This window comes from Theobroma umbraticum, unplaced genomic scaffold (genome assembly GCF_002168275.2).
Source record: "Theobroma umbraticum cultivar Fairchild unplaced genomic scaffold, ASM216827v3 scaffold_239.0, whole genome shotgun sequence".
Classification (NCBI taxonomy): Eukaryota; Viridiplantae; Streptophyta; class Magnoliopsida; order Malvales; family Malvaceae; genus Theobroma; species Theobroma umbraticum.
This window is the reverse complement of record NW_018397279.1, coordinates 1,007,474-1,026,080: the sequence shown is the minus strand read 5'-3', so window position 1 is coordinate 1,026,080 and position 18,607 is coordinate 1,007,474. Positions and strand designations below refer to the sequence as shown.

Genomic DNA, 18,607 nt, shown 5'->3' with positions numbered 1-18,607 from the left:
AGGCAAAACTTTTTATGTTAAGACTAAAGTTGGAAGGGCAAATCAAACTAAACAAAAAAGCCACGTAAGCTTTTTCCCGCGTAATTCGCTCTCTTCTTTCTCACGACCAGCACAAAAGAGGAACCGGAAAATTACAGAGAAAGCTTCAAATATCAATTTTTTTTCTCATTCTCAGATAATTTAATATTTAATTTTTCATTTGTTTTTGATTGATGATGGATTCTGAAACAATCGGTGCGATAAGTAACGGAATCAAAGATCACCTTTCAGTCCAATCCAACGGCTCTGATTCTACTAGTCTCAGTCACAGGCAACCATTCGTCATAGGTTCCATCTCCTCTCGATTTTCCATTTTTCTAAATTTTATTATTATTTCTTGAATTTTTCTTGAGAAATTGAACAATGTAATTTATCCAGGAGTTGCAGGAGGAACTGCATCAGGCAAGACGACGGTTTGCAACATGATCATCTCACAACTTCGTGATCAACGCGTTGTTCTCGTTAATCAAGTAAATCTTTTAATTTCTCTCTCTCTCTCTTTTTTTAATTTTATTTTTTATTAATAAATTTGTTTTTTTTTTCAAATTTCGAAGGATTCGTTTTATCGCTCACTCAACGAAGAACAATTAAAGAAAGCTCATGAATACAATTTTGATCATCCTGGTAAAGCCTCTAAAGCAAAATTCTCCAATTTAATTGTTTTATTTTTTATAAATTAAATTTTTTCTATGTATTTTAATTTGTTTTCTTTTGCAGATGCTTTCAATACTGAGCTTTTGGTATCCTGTATGGAGAAATTACAGAAGGGACAACCAGTTCGCATTCCTAGCTATGATTTCAAGAGCCGTAGAAGCATTGAACCATTGTGTCTGGTATAATTTAAGAAATTTACCTACTTTTTAATGTATTTCTGGGAGATTGATTGCTATGATACTATGTTAAGTTTGAGGATGAGTATCAACTCAAAACCAATTCACAATATGTAGAGAAATGTTTATAAGATTTATCTACGCAGAATACTCTAAATTTAACAAATGTGAAGTATTATGGTTGTTTGGTTTTGATTTAATGTAGGTCAATCCCTCGGATGTTATCATTTTAGAAGGAATTCTCGTTCTGCACGATTCTAAAGTTCGCAATCTTATGAACATGAAGATCTTTGTTGATACAGGTTTATAAATTTTTCCTATTAATTTTGTAGGTTTTTGAATGCATTTAAAATTGATGACATACATCATGTATAGTATTCATGGAGTAATTCATGGCTAAGTTTTGTCAGAGCAGATTCTGATGTGCGGCTTTCAAGACGAATTCAACGGGATACAGTTGAAAGAGGGAGGAATATTCAGAATGTGCTTGATCAAGTTAGTCTTTGTCATTTTTAATTGTTCCCCTTTTTCTAGTAGTAGTTCCTGTACTGGTTCATCTCATTGATTGTACATTGACATGCAATTAGTTGTTTAGGAATTTCTTACCAATCTTCTGTAACTTTGCAGTATGCTAGATTTGTCAAGCCAAGTTTTGAAGAATTCATACTGCCATCGAAAAAGTTTGCAGATGTTATCATCCCCAGGGGAGGAGATAATGATGTTGCAATTGATTTGATAGTACAGCATATCCGGACCAAGCTCGGCCAGCATGATCTGTGCAAGATATATCCAAATATTTTTGTTATATTTTCGACATTTCAGGTAGCATGGCCTGTTTACTTCATTCAGTTATCTATTCTTCTAAGGTCCATGATGGCTTGGATAACATTTTGGAATTGAGTCCAGATTCGGGGAATGCACACCCTTGTCCGTGATGTCAAAACAACAAAGCATGACTTTGTCTTCTATGCAGATCGATTGATTCGCTTGGTAAAGAGCCTGGCATGAATTACAGGAATATTGTTTGTCAAAGTTATCAGCATGATGTGGAATCATTTGGTCTGAAATCCATGTTTCAGGTTGTGGAGCATGGTTTAGGGCACCTTCCTTTCACAGAGAAACAGATCATTACACCCACAGGTAACTGCTAGTATCATGTCCTCTCATGTTTTTTCAGATAAGAGGTCACACATTAATGTTTATTTCTTCAGCATTTATAGTTCTGTCTGTCTCTCTGACAGGACTCACATTCATGCTATTTTCTCTTAGTTTCATGCCATATGCTTGACACTTATAAATGTGCACCCTGCATACCAGGTCTCTCTCATCCTCTAGATTACATAGTTCAGCTTAGTTCTCTTCTTTGATTGCTTTGCAGGTTCTGTGTATCCTGGAGTTGTGTTCTGTAAAAGGTTATGTGGCGTCTCTGTAATCAGAAGGTTGGTGACAATCAAGTTGTTGATATGGTTTTGTTTTTTTTTTTCTTTTTAATTTCAAACATGGTTGTTCTCAATACTTCCAAGCCGTGCTCTTGCCAGTTGAGCATGTCAGCTACATACTGAGCCAATCCTCACCATATGTTGGTCTGCTTGGACCTATAGTAGGTCATTTACCAGTTGTTATTGCTATTGTTATTTGTTCCTTTACAGAAGTTGTTGATGAATGATAATAACTCTAGTTTCCTGTTACCAGTGGAGAAAGCATGGAGAATGCGCTTAGAGCCTGCTGTAAGGGAATCAAAATTGGCAAAATTCTCATCCATGGAGACGGAAACAATGGGCGGCAGGTAGATTGACAAATACTGTGTTCAACGAGTCTTTCTTCCTCTCACACAGGCACATGCACCGCACAATTTTCTCAATTTAGCTATTACATTGCTGCAGTTAATTTATGAGAAGCTTCCCGCAGACATCTCGAGCCGCCATGTTTTATTGCTAGACCCTGTTCTGGCTTCAGGTTTGAGAACATAAACTTACCATTGTTCATCAAATTCTATGACTTTTCTCAAATCTATGCATGGTTAGGAAACTCTGCGGTGAAGGCTATATCTCTGCTCCTTAGTAAAGGCGTTCAAGAAACCAACATCATCTTTCTAAACCTTATAGCAGTAAGTCATTCTGATTCTTGCTACTTCTCATCTATTCCCAAATTCTGATACTTTGATACTTGCAGGCACCTGAAGGAATTCATACAGTCTGCAGGAAATTCCCAAAGCTAAAAATTGTGACATCAGAGATTGATTCATCTCTAGATAGGAACTTCGGAGTGATTCCAGGGATGGGAGAATTCGGGGATCGCTACTTTGGCACAGATTGATGATTTCGTTTCTAGGCCTTAGCCTATCTGCTAGATAAGATTAATGAGTTTGCTTCCAAGCTTAAGCCTTTCAGCTAGATCAATGCTACCACCTTAGAAGAAACTTATAAGCTATTGCCTTCGTCTGGCTAATTTGTTTCAAATCAGTCCAATTCTGCCAATACATAAAACTCTAGCATAAGTAGTATAATTAATCGAGATTTTTGACACTTCAGTGGCGTCATCTGACTCCACTGCACTCCATGTCGGTCCGCCTCTGGTTTTAGCTGATCTCTTCAACTTTGAAATGATCGCAGGTAGATTTCATGAGTATTCTTGGGGAAATCCAAGTCTCTTGTTCTGATTGATTCTGTTTGCTTGCATTAATCCTTTTAATTGTTATAGATTACATAAAATTTGTTTCTTTGATTTCCTAATCAGTTTATTAAATTGTAAACTGGTTTCAGGTGCTTCAAGATCATGGATGACTCAAGCTCAATGCTAAGTAGCAGATCGTGGATAATCTGTCCAAGTTAAAACTCCATAATAATTGACTGAATTTTCTTGTTTGATTACCAACAATAATCCGGTTGATTTAGACCATTGGTCTATCTAAATTTTCAACAATAAGGTATAGAAAGCTATTACAGTTGAGAAGCAAAACCGCAACTGAAGAGCATGCTAGGCTTGTTATTCATATTGTTGAAGTACTCGAGACTTTGTGCTTGCTTTAATTTTACTAGAATAGAAGAAAAAAGTATTAATGCATTGCTACAATCTTTTGTATTCTAATGTTCACAAGGTCTACATGGTCTCGGAACAATATTACCTCTGCGATTTGAGATGCATACACTACTAACAAGATGACGTCTGTCAATAAGATTAAAAAGTATCATATAAAAAAAAATATTTTTATTTTTTAAATATTGATCGAAATTATATGAAAGTTCATTAATTTTAAAAATAGATATTTCGTCCTAAGAGTACAAATGAGATTATGAAACGATTAAAATACTTTTTTTTTAATTAATTTAAAAAATTATTATTGTTATATTAAAAAAAAAATCAATTTCTCAAGGGAAAGGAGCACCGGATCTGATATCAACCAAGGTACTATTTGATGTATTCGTGCCTAATTTCACTTAGAAGATAATTACTTCATTTGGAGTTGTAGCTTTTTAAATGCTTTCCAATCCAAGAAAAAAACAAGGTTCATGGATGGATCAATCAATAACAAAACAGGGTTCGTGGATGGATCGATTCTCAAATCAAAAATCAATTCCTCATAATTTCAAAACTGGTTACAGTGTAATGCAATAGTATTATCCTAACTAATTAATACATTTTTAAAAATTTGAAAAGAGAAGTAGTATATACAGAAAATGAAAGTGAAATACGGGTAGATCCCAAGTAACAGTTTATTCAGGGCATTGCACCTAGGGCCTACAAACTTAAGCAAGCAATTGCAATCTTACAACAAGAGAAGCTTCCAATCTTTACTTATTATGGAATATTGAAAGCTTTATGGAATGAAGCACAAACTTTTCGACCTTTACCGATTTGCACCTAAGGAAAATGCACTTGTGGTGTCTCGAGATAAATGCAGGAGATGCTGAGGAAGAAAGGTATTTGACTTTCTGATGGAATTGGATGAAAGCTACAGAACTGTGTACTCACAAATTCTTAGTCTAGAACCCTTGCCATCTGTTGGACTAGCTTACATGATTGTAGCACAAAAAGAAAAGTAATTGGCGGTGGTTGTATCGTGATCTATGGTGCCCGAAGGAGTTACCGTGATGACGAGAAACTAGGCAATCTACGGCATTAAGTGTGGTAGTGAACGAAAGGTAAGGGATTGGGATAACAACCAGCATGACCAACGAGGAAAAAAAAGATCCCGTTCTTGTTGCACTCACTGTGATAAAGCTGACCATACCCCGTGATTCTTACTACAAGATCGTTAGGTACCCACTAGATTGGTAGCAAAAACTGAAACCCAAGGGAGAACAAGTGCATGATCGAGCAAGAACTCCGACAATGTGGTAAGGAAGTCAATTAGTGAATTTGTAGTTGGGGGAACTGCAGACACTAGTCACGTGTCTTGCTCATCTGCGCATAGGCTTACACAAGCCCAATATCAGTAGCTAATGGACCTTTCGGGCCGACAGTCAAATGAGTCCAATTCTAATATTAGACCAGCAGTTAGCATGGCCTCAAATGCCTTTAATGTAAACTTTTTTGGTAATTCTTTTAGCACTTTGATTTCAAGCCAAACCTCCCATTACTTTTTGGGGTGAATGTGTACTCACTATGCCACTCTCAATTATAAAGAATTTGATCCCATATGAGAAATTGCTTGTCAAATCTCTTTTCGATGACCATCTTAGATTCTTTGGGTGCCTCAGTTACGAAAGTGTCAATAACATGTCTCATGATAAGTTTGCCTCTCAGAGTAAATCGAGAATCTTTGTAGGCTATCTTTCAAGACAAAAAGGATATCGCATACATGATCTTGAAAGCAAAAGGATATATATCTCGCGAGATGTGCAATTTTGGGAAGAAATATTCCCATTTGACAAAACAAGTACAAAAGTTAACAATTCAACTACTAAGAATGCAAATTAGCATGCACAAATCACTTCTCCCATTCCATATGATGAATTGCATGGATACTCAAGTCTCGGAAGTACCATACAACAAAAGCCAATAGATAATTCACCAATGCTAACTCATTTGGAACAAGTCTAAGAAGTTAAGGTATCCAAATATGAGGACAAATCACCACCGTAACCCTAAGAGTCAACACCTTTGGAAAACAACGTCAATCACGCTGACGATTCACTTACCTCCCTTTTGATTGAGCCAAGGATGGTAATACAGGAAAATAAAATTTCTTCATCACATACAGAAAAGCATAGTATTATTCTTATCAAACGACAACGACCAATATCGAAGCAACTATCTAGATATGATTATACCTTGCACACTGTTGTTCTTGATTGACACTCTTCATCTCCTTCGGCCAACTCGACAGTATATTTTTTATCTCCCAATATTTCTTACTCCAAATTTTCTAGAACTCACAATATGTTTTTAGTGGCCATCTCTACAACTGATGAGTCGAAGTCATTCTTTCAAGTAGTCAAAATGTAGCATTGGCATGATGCCATGGCCAAAGAGATATATTTCCTTAATTGTAGGCCTATACTTAGTGATATGATTTCCTTAATCGTTGGCCTAGTTATAGGACATTACCTTTATTTAGACAATACACTTCATTGTACAGATTATTTTTCCTTTTATATTGATGTTGTAACTTGTATATAACCACATAAATACTAATCAATAAAACCATTCCCAGAGAGTATTCAAACTCTTCACTTTGGCTATGTGTTTTCAGTTGGTGGATGCTCTTGGATGGAATTGGGTGATGGTGGAGATGAAATGGAATATTGTTACGATGGAAACGAACCAGATTTGGATGAAACATGGATGATAGGTTAACCATTGGAATGCTGGATGGCAAGGATTGGTGGATAAGTTGGTAGGAGAAGATAGGGTTGGCAGGAGACAGGGTCATATTTTGTTTAAGTGGCTGTTATAATGTGGACAATTGCAGATTGTCTGCAAGTAGAGAATGCGCGCAAGGCTAAGCAAGAAAAGGAAACAGGCTGCCCTGCAGGTTTTGTTTCTCCTTGCTACTTAGCTTCGGGTGCATGCAATGTCTGTCAATTTTCAGTGTAGTTGTAGTGTAAAGATTATGGGCTGGTCCATTCTGTTTGTATGTCTATTGGAAGAGAGGACGATTCACTGGCATATTTTTGTTAGCCAGTCTTATGTGGTAGGAGTCCAGCAACAGAGCTTCATCTAAATTTTCTAGTCAACAAACTGCTAAGACTTTCTCAGAAATCAAGTCAGCATATTTTTGCCAGCCAGCCATATGTGGTAGGAGTCCAGGAACAGAGCTTCATGTAAATTTTCCAGTCAACATAGATTGCAATTTTTTTCAAAGAAATCAAATCATTGAGGGTCATTTTAAGAACAATGAAAAGGAATTCTTTTTATACTCTGCTGCAATCCATAAAATACCAAAACAAATAAAAGAAAATGTCCTTGAATGAAAATTCTTTAAACAAAAATCTTGTCACAGTCAATTAAATTACTCTATCTCTACCTACTTCTATCTCTCCTATGTGCCAAAATAGAAAAGAATTATTGGTGTTAAGGTTGACAAGGAACAAGGATACTAATAAAATATTGTCAAGAGTGAAGGTGAGCAGTACCATCAGGAGTTTGCATTTAATTCATTGGATGCTTTGACTATCAAAGAGTACATAAGTCTACCAGAAGTCTTCCTTTGCTTTTCTCCGAGCTTTCTCTTCTCCTCAGTCCCCAAAATCTCTGCTCCTGCAAAAGTTCAGGTTGAGAATTTGAGAAGATACCAGCATGGGAAATGCTCTTAGGTTCCTATACGGGAAATGCTACAAACAAACCGCCTCAGGAGACTCTGATTCTCTAGGACCACCTTATACCACAACTGCTTCTGGGGTTTCAGCTCTTGCCCATGATCTCTTCAACTTTGAAATCACCTCCCAGGTAGATTTCATGAGCATTCCTGGAGCAATCCAGCCCTATTTTCTTGTTCTGCTTCTTCGGTTTGCTTACAGTAATTTTATTTAATAGTTATTGGTTAATTCGTGTCTTTTCTACTTTTCCTCTGTAAACTTTGTTAGCTAAACAGTGAAATGTGTTTGTCAAATTTTGTCATCAGTTCATTAAATTGTAAACTGGTTTCAGGTTCCTGAAGGTCTCAGTCAGCATGTTGTATCATCGAGGAAGGCTCAGGCTAAGTGGTAACTAGCATGAATAATCTGTCTTAGAGAGTGTATCCGTTGATTGAATAATCTGAATTTCTTATTTGATCATCAACAATAATCCAGTTCATTTCCACTGTCTAAATTTATGATCTGTCTAAATTATCAACGTTAAGGTATGGAAAGCTACTCCAGGCATGGAGAAAAGCAAAACCTCCACCCAAAACGCCTGAAGAGGTTGCTAGGCTTGTTATTCAGACCTTGAATAGACATCAAAAGGCAGATGTTGAGGTACAAAATGCCAACAGTCCCAAAACTTTGTTCTTGTTCCATTTTTATTAGAATAGAAGAAAAAAGAATTAATGCATTGCGGGGATGCTCTGTGTTCTAATGTATTAAGGGTTTACTGGAATTCTATGGTCTTCCTTATCCTTCAACCCTGGTGGAAATTTTGTCTGAAGTTCCAACAAAATTGCCTGAAGGGGTGCAGTTTGAAATGCATACACTACCAGTAAGGATGATCTAATCAACAAAATTCATATAAAAAGCCATTTAGTTATATTTTGGATTTGAAACTGAAACATTCTCTAACTTAATCAGGTAGATGGGAGTACAGTACCCGATGGGGATGGTATAAATGTGTATGTGAATACTGCTGATCCTAGGGAGTCATCAAGCGTACCTAGAGATGTTCTTCTGGCTGCTGTCCGAAGATCAAAAGCACGTGCTAAGAAAAATTATGCCAGGGCAGACGAACTTCGCCAGAAAATTATTGAATCGGGATATCAGTTAGCTATTTAACTTCCCCTAATCAAATCCTGTTCATCGAAGTATTTAAGTACTACCAATTGTGACCAATGGTTTCTAACAGTCATCTATATGTAGGGTCATAAGTATTCAAAATGAAGAGATTCTTGCTCGAAAGTATCGAATTCGACTAAGGTAACGTTATCTACTTGTAAGAGTTCAATCTTCTATATCCTAAACTTATTAAGTGATGGTTATTGAAAACAGGGGTATCGATGCACCTGAGAATTCAATGCCATATGGAAAAGAAGCCAAACAGGAGTTGGTTAAGCTTGTTAATGGCAAGTGTTTGAGAGTGCTTGTCTATGGGGAAGATCGTTATGGTCGCTGCGTGGCAGATGTGTACTGCAATGGCATTTTTGTGCAGGTATACGACATTTGATTTACCTAGTATGAACTAATTAATCTACTAATCTCTCTATCATAGGAAGTAATGTTAAAAGTATGAACTAATTAATATAGTAATCTCTCTATCATAGGAAGTAATGTTAAAGAAAGGATTTGCATGGCATTATGCGGCTTATGACCAGCGCATTGAACTTGCAACTGTGAGTAAACAACAATATTTGTTCATTCTTACACTTCAATTGAGAACTCTTAATTCTGATCTTTATAAGTTATGTTATAATAGTGGGAAAAGGAGGCTCGAGCAAAGCGAATCGGACTCTGGGCGTCATCAAACCCTGAGAAGCCATGGGAGTGGAGGAAGGATAGACGAGAAGGGAGATAACATTGTCCTTATTGAACCAAAACATACTGAGGTGTGGAACGGATGAACAGAATTTATGGATTTTTCTTATTTTGGGTTGTGGTCGCATATGCAATTAGTACATCCTTTTTCCTGTCTTTGTTCTCTTCATACTTCCATTGTTTATGTAAGATAGTGGAAAAAAATAACGTTCGGAAAACAATGTTATTCCGAGGCATACACAACTATTTGGCAGTATATAACACACCATCAGTGACAGACTGAAAGGCATCTTCATGTTGGCCAACCAAAGAATACATATGACCACAGCTCCATGTAAGTTTTCCAGTCAACATAGACTGCAAAGATTTTCTATAAAAATACCACAACAAATAAAAAAAATGCCCATGAATGCAAATTCTTTAAAGAAAAATCTTGTCACGACCTATGATCTCAATAACAGATACAGCAAGAGTTGGAAGAGAACAAAAAAATGCTAACAAAAACATAGAAAAGTTCACAAATGGCAGTAAAAAAGAATTGAGAGTGGAAAGAAATAAAAATCATGTCTCTGTTGGCAAGGAAATCCTGGAATTGAGGACACATGACCCAGAATACACTGCAGAAGGAGAAGGAATAGAATAGCTCAGTATCAACCACACACAAGACATCTATATTTTCAATACAGTAACATCTGCAATTATATTCATTATTCTCATGGTTAACCAAAGAAAAGATGTCAACTACTTCTCGACATGTATCAGCAACAACAATGAACTACTATTTTGTGCTTTATAAACTTTAGGAACTAATTCACCCATAATGACATGCCATTTGGGAAAACTACTAATTCCAAATGCGGAAGCAAGAAGCATATTAACAATCACTCAACAGAATTCCCCAGATACAGCAATCAACAGAAAGATCTTTGCTAGTCATTACCAAAGATCACTGGCCAATTTAATGCATCAACAGGCTGGCCACATGGCAAGTTACACTAATACAAGAGAGAGACCTGTTGTCAGAAATCTCAAAAGTAACATAATGAGTGATGGTCTGGCCAAAGCAACTGTTATGCGATTGGATAAATTCTTTGCGGTTTTTAATGCTTTGCTTGCCACTGGTTTGATGATAATGATCTATGATGGTTTCCAGTTCATTCCAACCTTTCCCCTTTTTAGTATAGATGATGGAGGTAATTTTGCATGTGCAGGTGGACATGAATATTTTCTGCCCGTTTGCTTTATTCTTGTGTTTTGTGGCTGAACCGTGTTGCCATTTAGGACCCAGAGGACTAATAGGTTTTTTGTGGCTGAATGTTGTGACCCATTTGGTCTCTTTGTAACAGGGGATTAGCAGCTGAAGGAATTTTCTCTACCCTCTGCTTTTTTCTGGCAACCCCCTTGCCAGCTCTTTCAATGAAATGTTCATGCCCTTCAAAAAAAAAAATTAATAATAATAATTGAGTGAGGCACTAAAATGGGGTAATTAAAGGATCCATAACAGGGATCAAAATCAAGATCACTGGCCAATTTAATACATCAAAAGGCTAGCCCCAGGGCAAGTTACACTAATACAAGAGATACACCTGTGGTCAGAAATCTCAAAAGTAACCTAAAAATAATTGAGTGAGGAACAAAGATGGGGTAATTAAAGGATCCATAACAGGGATCACAATCAAGATAACTATCATAATCATGGCTGATAATTCCATCAATGAGGAAAATATCTGTTTTATTTAAGTAACAATAAACAGAGAGACACTAACAAACTTCTATTCAGAGGTCTTACAAACTTCTATTCAGATTTTCCTTTCGTTTTTTGCAAACAAAATCTGAAAGAATTGTTGATGAATTACAGACCAAAAAAACTCTGTTTCAGAAGGCACAAGGCCATATTAGCTTGTGTTTTTCCGACACTTCTTCTTCCTAGATGCAAAGCTGCTGGGTCCAATTTCTATGGACATTCTCTTGGTTCTGCAACAAGAGACAAGAACAGAATAGCTATGCATTAGCTCTTCAGAGATGATAGACATAGAATGATCATAAACGAAAAATGAAGCACTATACCGCGTAGAAAGCTCTTTTGACTCCTTTCCACCATCTTCAACTGCCACCTCTGATGAAGGAAATATATGAAATTAAGAGCACCAGACACAATCACATAAAATCGGATAGCTCAACAAAATTTTCTAAATCAGCTCCTGGCAGCTTAAAGCAACCAATTTTTAAAACCCAACGAGTTATGCAATGAAATGAATTGTGTTTGCAAAATATGGTCCAATAGAATCTTACCTAATTTTTAATTGTTGTAAACTTACATAAAGCAGCAGAATAAGTTTCAACAATCTACAGAGAAAGCTAATAAAAGTAATAACTTAGCACACCCTCTTAACATCTCTAGGAAGTACAATTTAAATGTAAGATTCCCTGATCAATCATCTGATAGTTTATAATGACCATATTACTTCTTGTCAAAGAGATTAACATGCAAAAGAGTCCACCTGATATCAGGGTTTGATTGCTATAAACGTGGCTGGATGAGCAAGCTGCTGACAAAATGAACATGATGAACACAATTCATTCTACAATTACTTTCCCAAGCCATTTTATTCATCATTCTCATCCTTAGTGTTCTCTATTCTTATTCTGCTAAAAATTGACATCATAAATATAGCATAAACTATAAAGTGCCAATTTTGATCCTAGATTATTTAAAAATAAAAAGTATCTCTGCTCAATACAGAGGCTGAGCGCACCTGTTTCATTTTCTTCATCACTTTCCTCCAACTCTGAACCAGAACCCCATCGATCTCCTCCATCATCAAAGTCCCAGCGATCGCCCACTGGGGGCATCCAGAACTCAAGTTCTTCTGAATCACTTTCATTTTCAGCAGAATCCCTAACTTCAGAGACAATTTCTTCAACTGCTTTTTCCTTCTTGTTCTTCTTTTTTTCTTTCTTTGGCTTCCGCTGACCTTCCTCTGCCATGGTTTCATTCGCTAACTCCTTTTCCATTTCCTTTTGCTCTGTTCACAAGAATTCACCAAGAATTATCACAACATATGCTAATTAATATATGAACCACTGAACTCCAAAGCAACACTAACCTAATTTGTTGAGAAATTGTTTCCCATTGATATGCTTCCAAATATGTTCCTCGGACTTATTGACAGTATCACCAGTTAACTTACAAATCAACTTTGAACTGAAAAACAAACAAATATGAAGTTAGAAACATATTCGCAGAAAACACATGAAAGTGAAACTCAACAAAGTATCAAAAACACATAAAAACACCCTAATACATATTAGCAGGAAACACATGAAAGTGAACCTGGGGCTTGGCCCAGATGGTTCCTGCAAGGCTGGGCATCTAGCCCCAGCTCCAGCCCCAGCTTCTGCATTTCCTCTTACCCCTAGGAATATCAAAAGAAAAAAAAAAGAGACTAAACAAAGTACAAATTCACCCTAATGGAATGCTCAATTTTGGCTATATTCAGAACTTTTGGAAATTGGAATCTCAAAACAGAAACTGGCATTGGCAACCAACCAAGTCCCATTTAAAATATCTACTTTCTAGAGGTTAGATTTCAACTCTCCCAAAACTATTGTTTTTTAACTTAAAAAAATTGGGAATGGTTCCAATTTCTAACCATAAACATGAATTTATGCTTTTTTGATTCTGGGTATTCATAGAATAGCTCGCTTTAGCTAAAAGTTTCAATCTTTGATAACCCTTTTCTTTATGTAACTTAAATAAATAGCTCAAACAATTGACAAAGAAGAATAAAAATTGGTTCTCTATTTTATTATAAGGAAAAGCTTAAACGCAATTCATCTAATTAAAGGAGGAAAGCTTCGGTTTTTATTTTACCGGGAAAGAGGGTCTTGTTTGAACATGTTGAGAGGAGGCTTAGAGTGAGACAAAGCAAAGTCGATGAGGCCTAAACGACAACGTTTGCTCTGAGCATAGGAATCCTTGTCTTTAACAACCATCTCATGGCCTGTCTCTACGCACTTGAGCCTGCCGTTTGGGAGGTCCGTGAAGGTTGGAGGGCCCAACAAACCGGTCCCTTCTTTGCTTCTACCGCTTCCTTTCTTTTCTTCACTTGCCTCCTCCATTATTGCTGCTACTGCTGCTGCTGCTGCTGTTCTCTTCTTTCTTCTGTTCTTTATTTTGGGTTGTCGCCGTCGATCCCTTGCAGCGACACCCTTTTATGTGTTTGTTCGACTGAAACGCCGTCGTGTAAGGAAGAGTAACGTTTAAGGGGAAGCTGGCTGCATGAGAATTGAGGTGTCTCAACTTCAATTTTATTGACATTGATACTTTGAATTTCAATTTTGTTGCAATTTCATCCTCCAATATTGCAATTTAACCCTCAATTTTCTATTTTGTGAAACTTGGTTTCAACCATGGATGCCAATATTGACTTAGAGACCTTTTTACCTTTCTTAGGCAAATAAGACATATCACACTTGAAAGGCAAGATATATTACCTTCATATAAAAAAATTGATATTACAATATAAAATTATATTAGATTTAGAAATGTAAATGAGTAATTATTATATAGGTACTCGTAAGTATTTAAATCGATAATATAAAATTTGAATATTTTATATTTAGGGTTGTTGTTTTATGGGTACCTACAAATACCCAATTCGATAACATAAGATTTAAATATCTTATATTTGGTTATGGAGAGAATTAAGGTAAGAGTTTTATGTGATGAATTAGGAGTTTTTAAAACTTCACATGAGTTCGAGTAAGTTTTGATTAGTTACATATAATGTTACAAAATTTTTAAATTTAGTGAGACTTGAACTTTTCCTCTTGACCTTTAACACATTCTTTGTCATCTCAATTAATCTATTTTTTTTGTAATTAATAAATATAAAATTAATTTATATAAATTGAATTATGATGCAAACTTAAATATGTAAAATTTAACTCCTAGTAGGGAAAACTTTCATAAATTTTCTAAGCATGTAATGTAAAGGTTTCATAAATTTGCAAGAAACAAATTTTCATAAATGGACCGAGGCTAGGGGTTTTGGAAGGATATAAAATTATTTGTGGTTTAAATTTTAATTGTTAGTAAATTATGCACATATGAATTAAGATAATTTTTTTATTTTGGTTTAAGTTCAAGCTATTAAACGGGTACCTAAATGCAAAAAATTTATCTAGTATAATCGAGTATTTAACAAAATTGGATAATTATCAGATAATGCTTTATTATTAGGATTTGATTTTAGATAATATTAATATTTTGATAGTTAAATTGTTCCGTGGTTGGATACCTCAAAAATAGTGGGTACTCAACTCGTTTACATCTCTAATATTGGTATAATACTTGAAAAAAATTCTTGAATTATTGAAAAAAATTCTTGAATTATTGAAAAAAATTCAAATAAACCCTTATTATTTTATTGTATTCAATCAAGCTTACAAACTTTTATTTTAAACTAAATGAACTCTTATAATTAATAATTGACTAATTATTTTTAATCAAAAATACCATTTGTCATTTTAATATTAATGTGGTATACTGACATGTAACATTGACATGATATATTAATATATCATAATTGATGATAAAGTGATATAGTAATAAAACATGAAGACGTGATATAGTGATACTTTAACCTTATATGTCAACACTATGTTAATACCACACTAATATCACATGAATATAAAATAACAAGTGATACTTTTATTAACAGCAATTAATCAATCATTAATTACAAAAAACTATTTAACTCAAAATAAAAATACTAAAAACTTAATTGAATGCAATAGAAGAATAAAAACTTATTTGAATTTTCTTCAATAGTCCAAAAAATTTTTAAAACATTATACCAATTATATTTGATACTCATCTTTGGTTTTTATACATTATAAGTGAATTAGATATTATCATCCCCTTAATAAATTAAATTAGAAATTGAGAACCCTTAAAACTAAATATTCATAATTTTGAAAATATTTATTTTAAAAAATTTTAAATTTTTATCATGGTATATTAATGAAGGGACAATCTATAATTAAGTGATAGTATATAAATTTCCATAGACTGACATTGCATCAAACATAAACCCTTACCATATTATATAGTTGTAGTACCCAAGATGTGACTGACTAGGATCGGTCTTGATATGTCTCCCCTTAATAAGAAGATTTGCTTACATTTGTTATGCTGCTTAATCAAGAAGTAGCAAAACTGAAAAATACTCAAGAATGGCAGTAAGAGGAACTACATTTTACTTTCATTGCAGAAAGAAAGCATTTGCATCTTGAACACTCATAATACTTGAGATTTACAGCTAGTTTCATGTTGTTCTAACTTCTAACAAAATCATTATAATTATTTCTTATACTGCTTAATACACTAGTCTTGACTGAGATGACAAAGGTGAGAAAGGTGAGAGAGGGGAGTGGGGGGAGGGGGAAGGGGTTACTCTGTTGTTCCCAGTTTCTCTTCATCAACCTCAAATGCCTTCCTTGCTTGTTTCAGCTCCTCTTGCATGGATAGCAATTCAGTACAACGATTTAGTTTGGGCAAATCCTGTGGGATCAAAGCGATTACAGGGGTTACTCTTCAGAGAATTAAAGAAAAAACAATCAAACATTGCACGCCATCTCCCCACCATAAAACGTTAAAAACACGCTTTGATTATAAACTCAAATAACTGTTAAAACAATTTTTGGAAATGTATTTCCATAGAAGAGGCAAAATACATTGTGAAATTCCAAGTTGCAGAATACAGGAGCAAATACGCTGCATAAAAACAAAATGAAAGTTACCTTGCGAATTAGATAAAGAAAATCCTCAACTGATAGCTTTCCCCTCTTTGATCCAATATCTTGGGCTTTATGTGCCTAAAGAAGAGAGGCAGAAACGGAAATGTTACCTACAATGCCATGGCATCTTACTAAACCGATCGCAGAAATCACCAAATCAAAGAAACTTACCAGATCTGTTACATATTCCACAACAATGTCCTCCACAAGCGAAACAGTCTCTGGAAGTGGCTGAAAAAGCAACAAATAGAACTCATTATTAAGATCATATTTCCAGCAAATTATGCAAGAGCAATGCATAAATTCTGTTACTCTAACACACAAAAACAGGCAAAGGTGAGAACTAATAAACCTTTCTCCCGATGAAGCATCTATGACTATTTGGAGCTTTATGCAGGCATATGTTTCCATTGCTCAATGGAATAGAGAATGACTCATGGCAATCAAAATCAATTAGAGAAATCCTTCTGCTGGATTGCATTTGGATATTTTAAAAGATCTATGAAAGCAATGATAACCAACGGCGCCAACTCATTTGAATCAGCCTTATATTAGTTAAGTAGCTCTATAGATAAATAAACAACAGGTAAGTTAATTGTATCCACATTTTAAGGCAATGCAAAATTGCAAATTTGTGAGACTTCCAGGCTTCCAGCTTTCTCAAAACAATTGCCAACACAAGACGACAAAAGTTATCATGATTTATAGTATAAAAACTACATTTTCATAGACAATAACATGGGAAGTAATTCGAACCCACTGAAGCTCAGTACGCTGAAATCACATTCAATGAAAGGATTAAAGCCCAAATGCACGAAAGATGTAGATAAAAGAAACAACTTTCAAAGAACATAAACAAAAATTAAAATAATCTTAGCTCATAGAAAACAAAAAAAAAACAAACTTCAACCATTCAAGAATTTGTGAAGGGTACTTACATTGGGATCATCTCCAAAACCATACATCATATGCTGCACTGTAACAACAAACAGAGTAAAAGGAATGTAAATATATAAATGAATCGAAAAAAAAAAAAAACAAAACGAAACTTGCAGGAAAACTCATAGAAATGGAAGTACATAAAGGAAGAAAATTATCTTACAATCTTTCTGAAAAACTCCTCTTTTCCGCTTGAATGAAGTTTCTGAGGGCTGTGAAGACCCAACTTTCGATTTTGAAGAGGTTCCTGTTGATGGGTTACTCATCTTCTACCCAAAAGGTCTCCCAACTACTGGGATTAAACAAATTCAAGCAAGTTCTGCGTATAATAAAGACAAATAAAATCTTTATCAGAGAACCCATCAAAGAAAAAGAAAAGAAAGAAAAATCCAACACATATAAAAGTAAATTAAACAAAGAAAAAAACCCAACTGCTTTACCTGGTCCCTGATTGCCTCAACGAAAAATACAGGGGAAGAACAGATTCTAGAAAAACAGAGACAGAAGAGGAAATTCAAGAGATTGATCTGAACTGCTTAATGGGCTGGGCTGCAGTCTAGGCTAGCATTTGTGACTCTGACGGATGTCGGCATTTGGATTTGGACATGGCACCCACATCGTTTCCTTTGCCTTTAGTTGTGTTTGGGCTGGTGTAACATTAGGATTAAAGTGTCTTTCCATTGTTAAACCGTGCTAGTGTAAGACATCTTTTCATTGTTCAAACATTCACTGATAATCATGGAAATATTCCATCATAAAATTATGTCGGACCCATCATTTATAACTATAAACTTGTGATTATATTCTAATGAATCCTGCATAGTTCATGATTATGATTGATTTTATCGTAGTGATCTTGATAAATAAACTTAATCTAAACCAATTTATATTTTATATTGGTATAATATCTAAAAGAGTTTTTAAATTATTTTAAAAATTTTGAATTTTTTTTTATATTTTTATTACATTCAATCAAAATTATTATTCTTTTATTTTGAGTTTAATAAATTTTTATATTTTTATTTTAAATTAAATAAATTTTTATAATTAATGACTGACTTAATTAAAATATTAAGAGTGTACGACAGTCAGTTTTATCAGTTTCGGTTCGATTTTTACCATAAATCGATCAAAAATTTCTACAATATAACCGACCGAACCGCGTATGATGTAATATCAGTTTCGATCGATTTTTTAGAGGCTCGATTTCGGTCGGAGGAGGAAAATTAGGTCGACAGAACCCAGACTCGGGTGGGGGGGGGAATTAGGTCGACAAGCTCGGTTTTTTGGAGGCTCGCGAGGGGGGAATTAGTTAGGTCGCGGGACAAGGGCGAAATTAGACAGAAATGACCCATGGGTAATTTTGTCTTAAAAAAAAAGCTCACTGGT

The 18,607-nt window shown here is 35.0% G+C and overlaps 4 protein-coding genes across 5 annotated transcripts; 2 read left to right on the top strand and 2 right to left on the bottom strand.

The window, feature by feature from the left end:
• Positions 1–215: 215 nt before the first annotated feature.
• On the top strand, positions 216–3,908 carry LOC110427694 (uridine kinase-like protein 5). The gene is made up of 15 exons (XM_021443249.1): positions 216–327; positions 418–509; positions 594–663; positions 757–872; positions 1,075–1,171; positions 1,285–1,364; positions 1,497–1,691; positions 1,776–1,859; positions 1,949–2,009; positions 2,248–2,308; positions 2,562–2,655; positions 2,753–2,825; positions 2,894–2,976; positions 3,042–3,481; positions 3,632–3,908. The coding sequence occupies exons 1-14, from the start codon at positions 216–218 to the stop codon at positions 3,183–3,185; spliced, it is 1,362 nt and encodes a 453-aa protein (XP_021298924.1). The 3' UTR covers positions 3,186–3,481; positions 3,632–3,908.
• A 3,119-nt stretch (positions 3,909–7,027) lies between these two features.
• On the top strand, positions 7,028–9,826 carry LOC110427695 (staphylococcal-like nuclease CAN2). Its single transcript, XM_021443250.2, has 9 exons — positions 7,028–7,760; positions 7,962–8,017; positions 8,155–8,269; positions 8,379–8,489; positions 8,579–8,766; positions 8,864–8,920; positions 8,993–9,152; positions 9,265–9,333; positions 9,417–9,826. Exons 1-9 carry the CDS (start codon positions 7,611–7,613, stop codon positions 9,513–9,515), a joined length of 1,005 nt encoding a protein of 334 aa, XP_021298925.1. The 5' UTR covers positions 7,028–7,610; the 3' UTR covers positions 9,516–9,826.
• Positions 9,827–11,123: 1,297 nt separating this feature from the next.
• LOC110427697 (Surfeit locus protein 2 (SURF2)) lies at positions 11,124–13,701 on the bottom strand. Its single transcript, XM_021443252.2, has 5 exons — positions 13,350–13,701; positions 12,583–12,680; positions 12,232–12,501; positions 11,543–11,591; positions 11,124–11,449 (listed from the first exon to the last, which is right to left on the bottom strand). The coding sequence occupies exons 1-5, from the start codon at positions 13,595–13,597 to the stop codon at positions 11,371–11,373; spliced, it is 744 nt and encodes a 247-aa protein (XP_021298927.1). The 5' UTR covers positions 13,598–13,701; the 3' UTR covers positions 11,124–11,370.
• A 1,925-nt stretch (positions 13,702–15,626) lies between these two features.
• Positions 15,627–17,856, bottom strand: TAF13 (TBP-associated factor 13). 2 transcript variants are annotated; one of them, XM_089785565.1, is made up of 6 exons: positions 17,651–17,856; positions 17,382–17,537; positions 17,218–17,255; positions 16,451–16,510; positions 16,283–16,357; positions 15,627–16,043 (listed from the first exon to the last, which is right to left on the bottom strand). In XM_089785565.1, exons 2-6 carry the CDS (start codon positions 17,482–17,484, stop codon positions 15,933–15,935), a joined length of 387 nt encoding a protein of 128 aa, XP_089641691.1. In that variant the 5' UTR covers positions 17,485–17,537; positions 17,651–17,856; the 3' UTR covers positions 15,627–15,932. The 2 variants fall into 2 exon arrangements, with proteins under 2 accessions (XP_089641691.1, XP_021298928.1); XM_021443253.2 differs by having other exon boundaries at positions 17,659–17,853.
• Positions 17,857–18,607: the final 751 nt, after the last annotated feature.

Excerpts from the sequence above, each read along its gene's own strand:
- LOC110427694 (XM_021443249.1), top strand. The coding sequence starts at position 216 with ATGGATTCTGAAACAATCGGTGCGATAAGTAACGGAATCAAAGATCAC. Across the intron at positions 1,172-1,284 it reads GAAGATCTTTGTTGATACAG|ATTCTGATGTGCGGCTTTCA; the intron begins GTTTATAAATTT and ends TTGTCAGAGCAG. Across the intron at positions 2,826-2,893 it reads AGACCCTGTTCTGGCTTCAG|GAAACTCTGCGGTGAAGGCT; the intron begins GTTTGAGAACAT and ends ATGCATGGTTAG.
- LOC110427695 (XM_021443250.2), top strand. The coding sequence starts at position 7,611 with ATGGGAAATGCTCTTAGGTTCCTATACGGGAAATGCTACAAACAAACC. Across the intron at positions 7,761-7,961 it reads ACTTTGAAATCACCTCCCAG|GTTCCTGAAGGTCTCAGTCA; the intron begins GTAGATTTCATG and ends AACTGGTTTCAG. Across the intron at positions 8,270-8,378 it reads ATCAAAAGGCAGATGTTGAG|GGTTTACTGGAATTCTATGG; the intron begins GTACAAAATGCC and ends TAATGTATTAAG.
- LOC110427697 (XM_021443252.2), bottom strand. The coding sequence starts at position 13,597 with ATGGAGGAGGCAAGTGAAGAAAAGAAAGGAAGCGGTAGAAGCAAAGAA. Across the intron at positions 12,502-12,582 it reads ACAATTTCTCAACAAATTAG|AGCAAAAGGAAATGGAAAAG; the intron begins GTTAGTGTTGCT and ends TCTTGTGAACAG. Across the intron at positions 11,592-12,231 it reads TGATGAAGAAAATGAAACAG|AGGTGGCAGTTGAAGATGGT; the intron begins GTGCGCTCAGCC and ends TTCCTTCATCAG.
- TAF13 (XM_089785565.1), bottom strand. The coding sequence starts at position 17,484 with ATGAGTAACCCATCAACAGGAACCTCTTCAAAATCGAAAGTTGGGTCT. Across the intron at positions 17,256-17,381 it reads AGGAGTTTTTCAGAAAGATT|TGCAGCATATGATGTATGGT; the intron begins GTAAGATAATTT and ends TTGTTGTTACAG. Across the intron at positions 16,044-16,282 it reads TTCTTTATCTAATTCGCAAG|GATTTGCCCAAACTAAATCG; the intron begins GTAACTTTCATT and ends TTGATCCCACAG.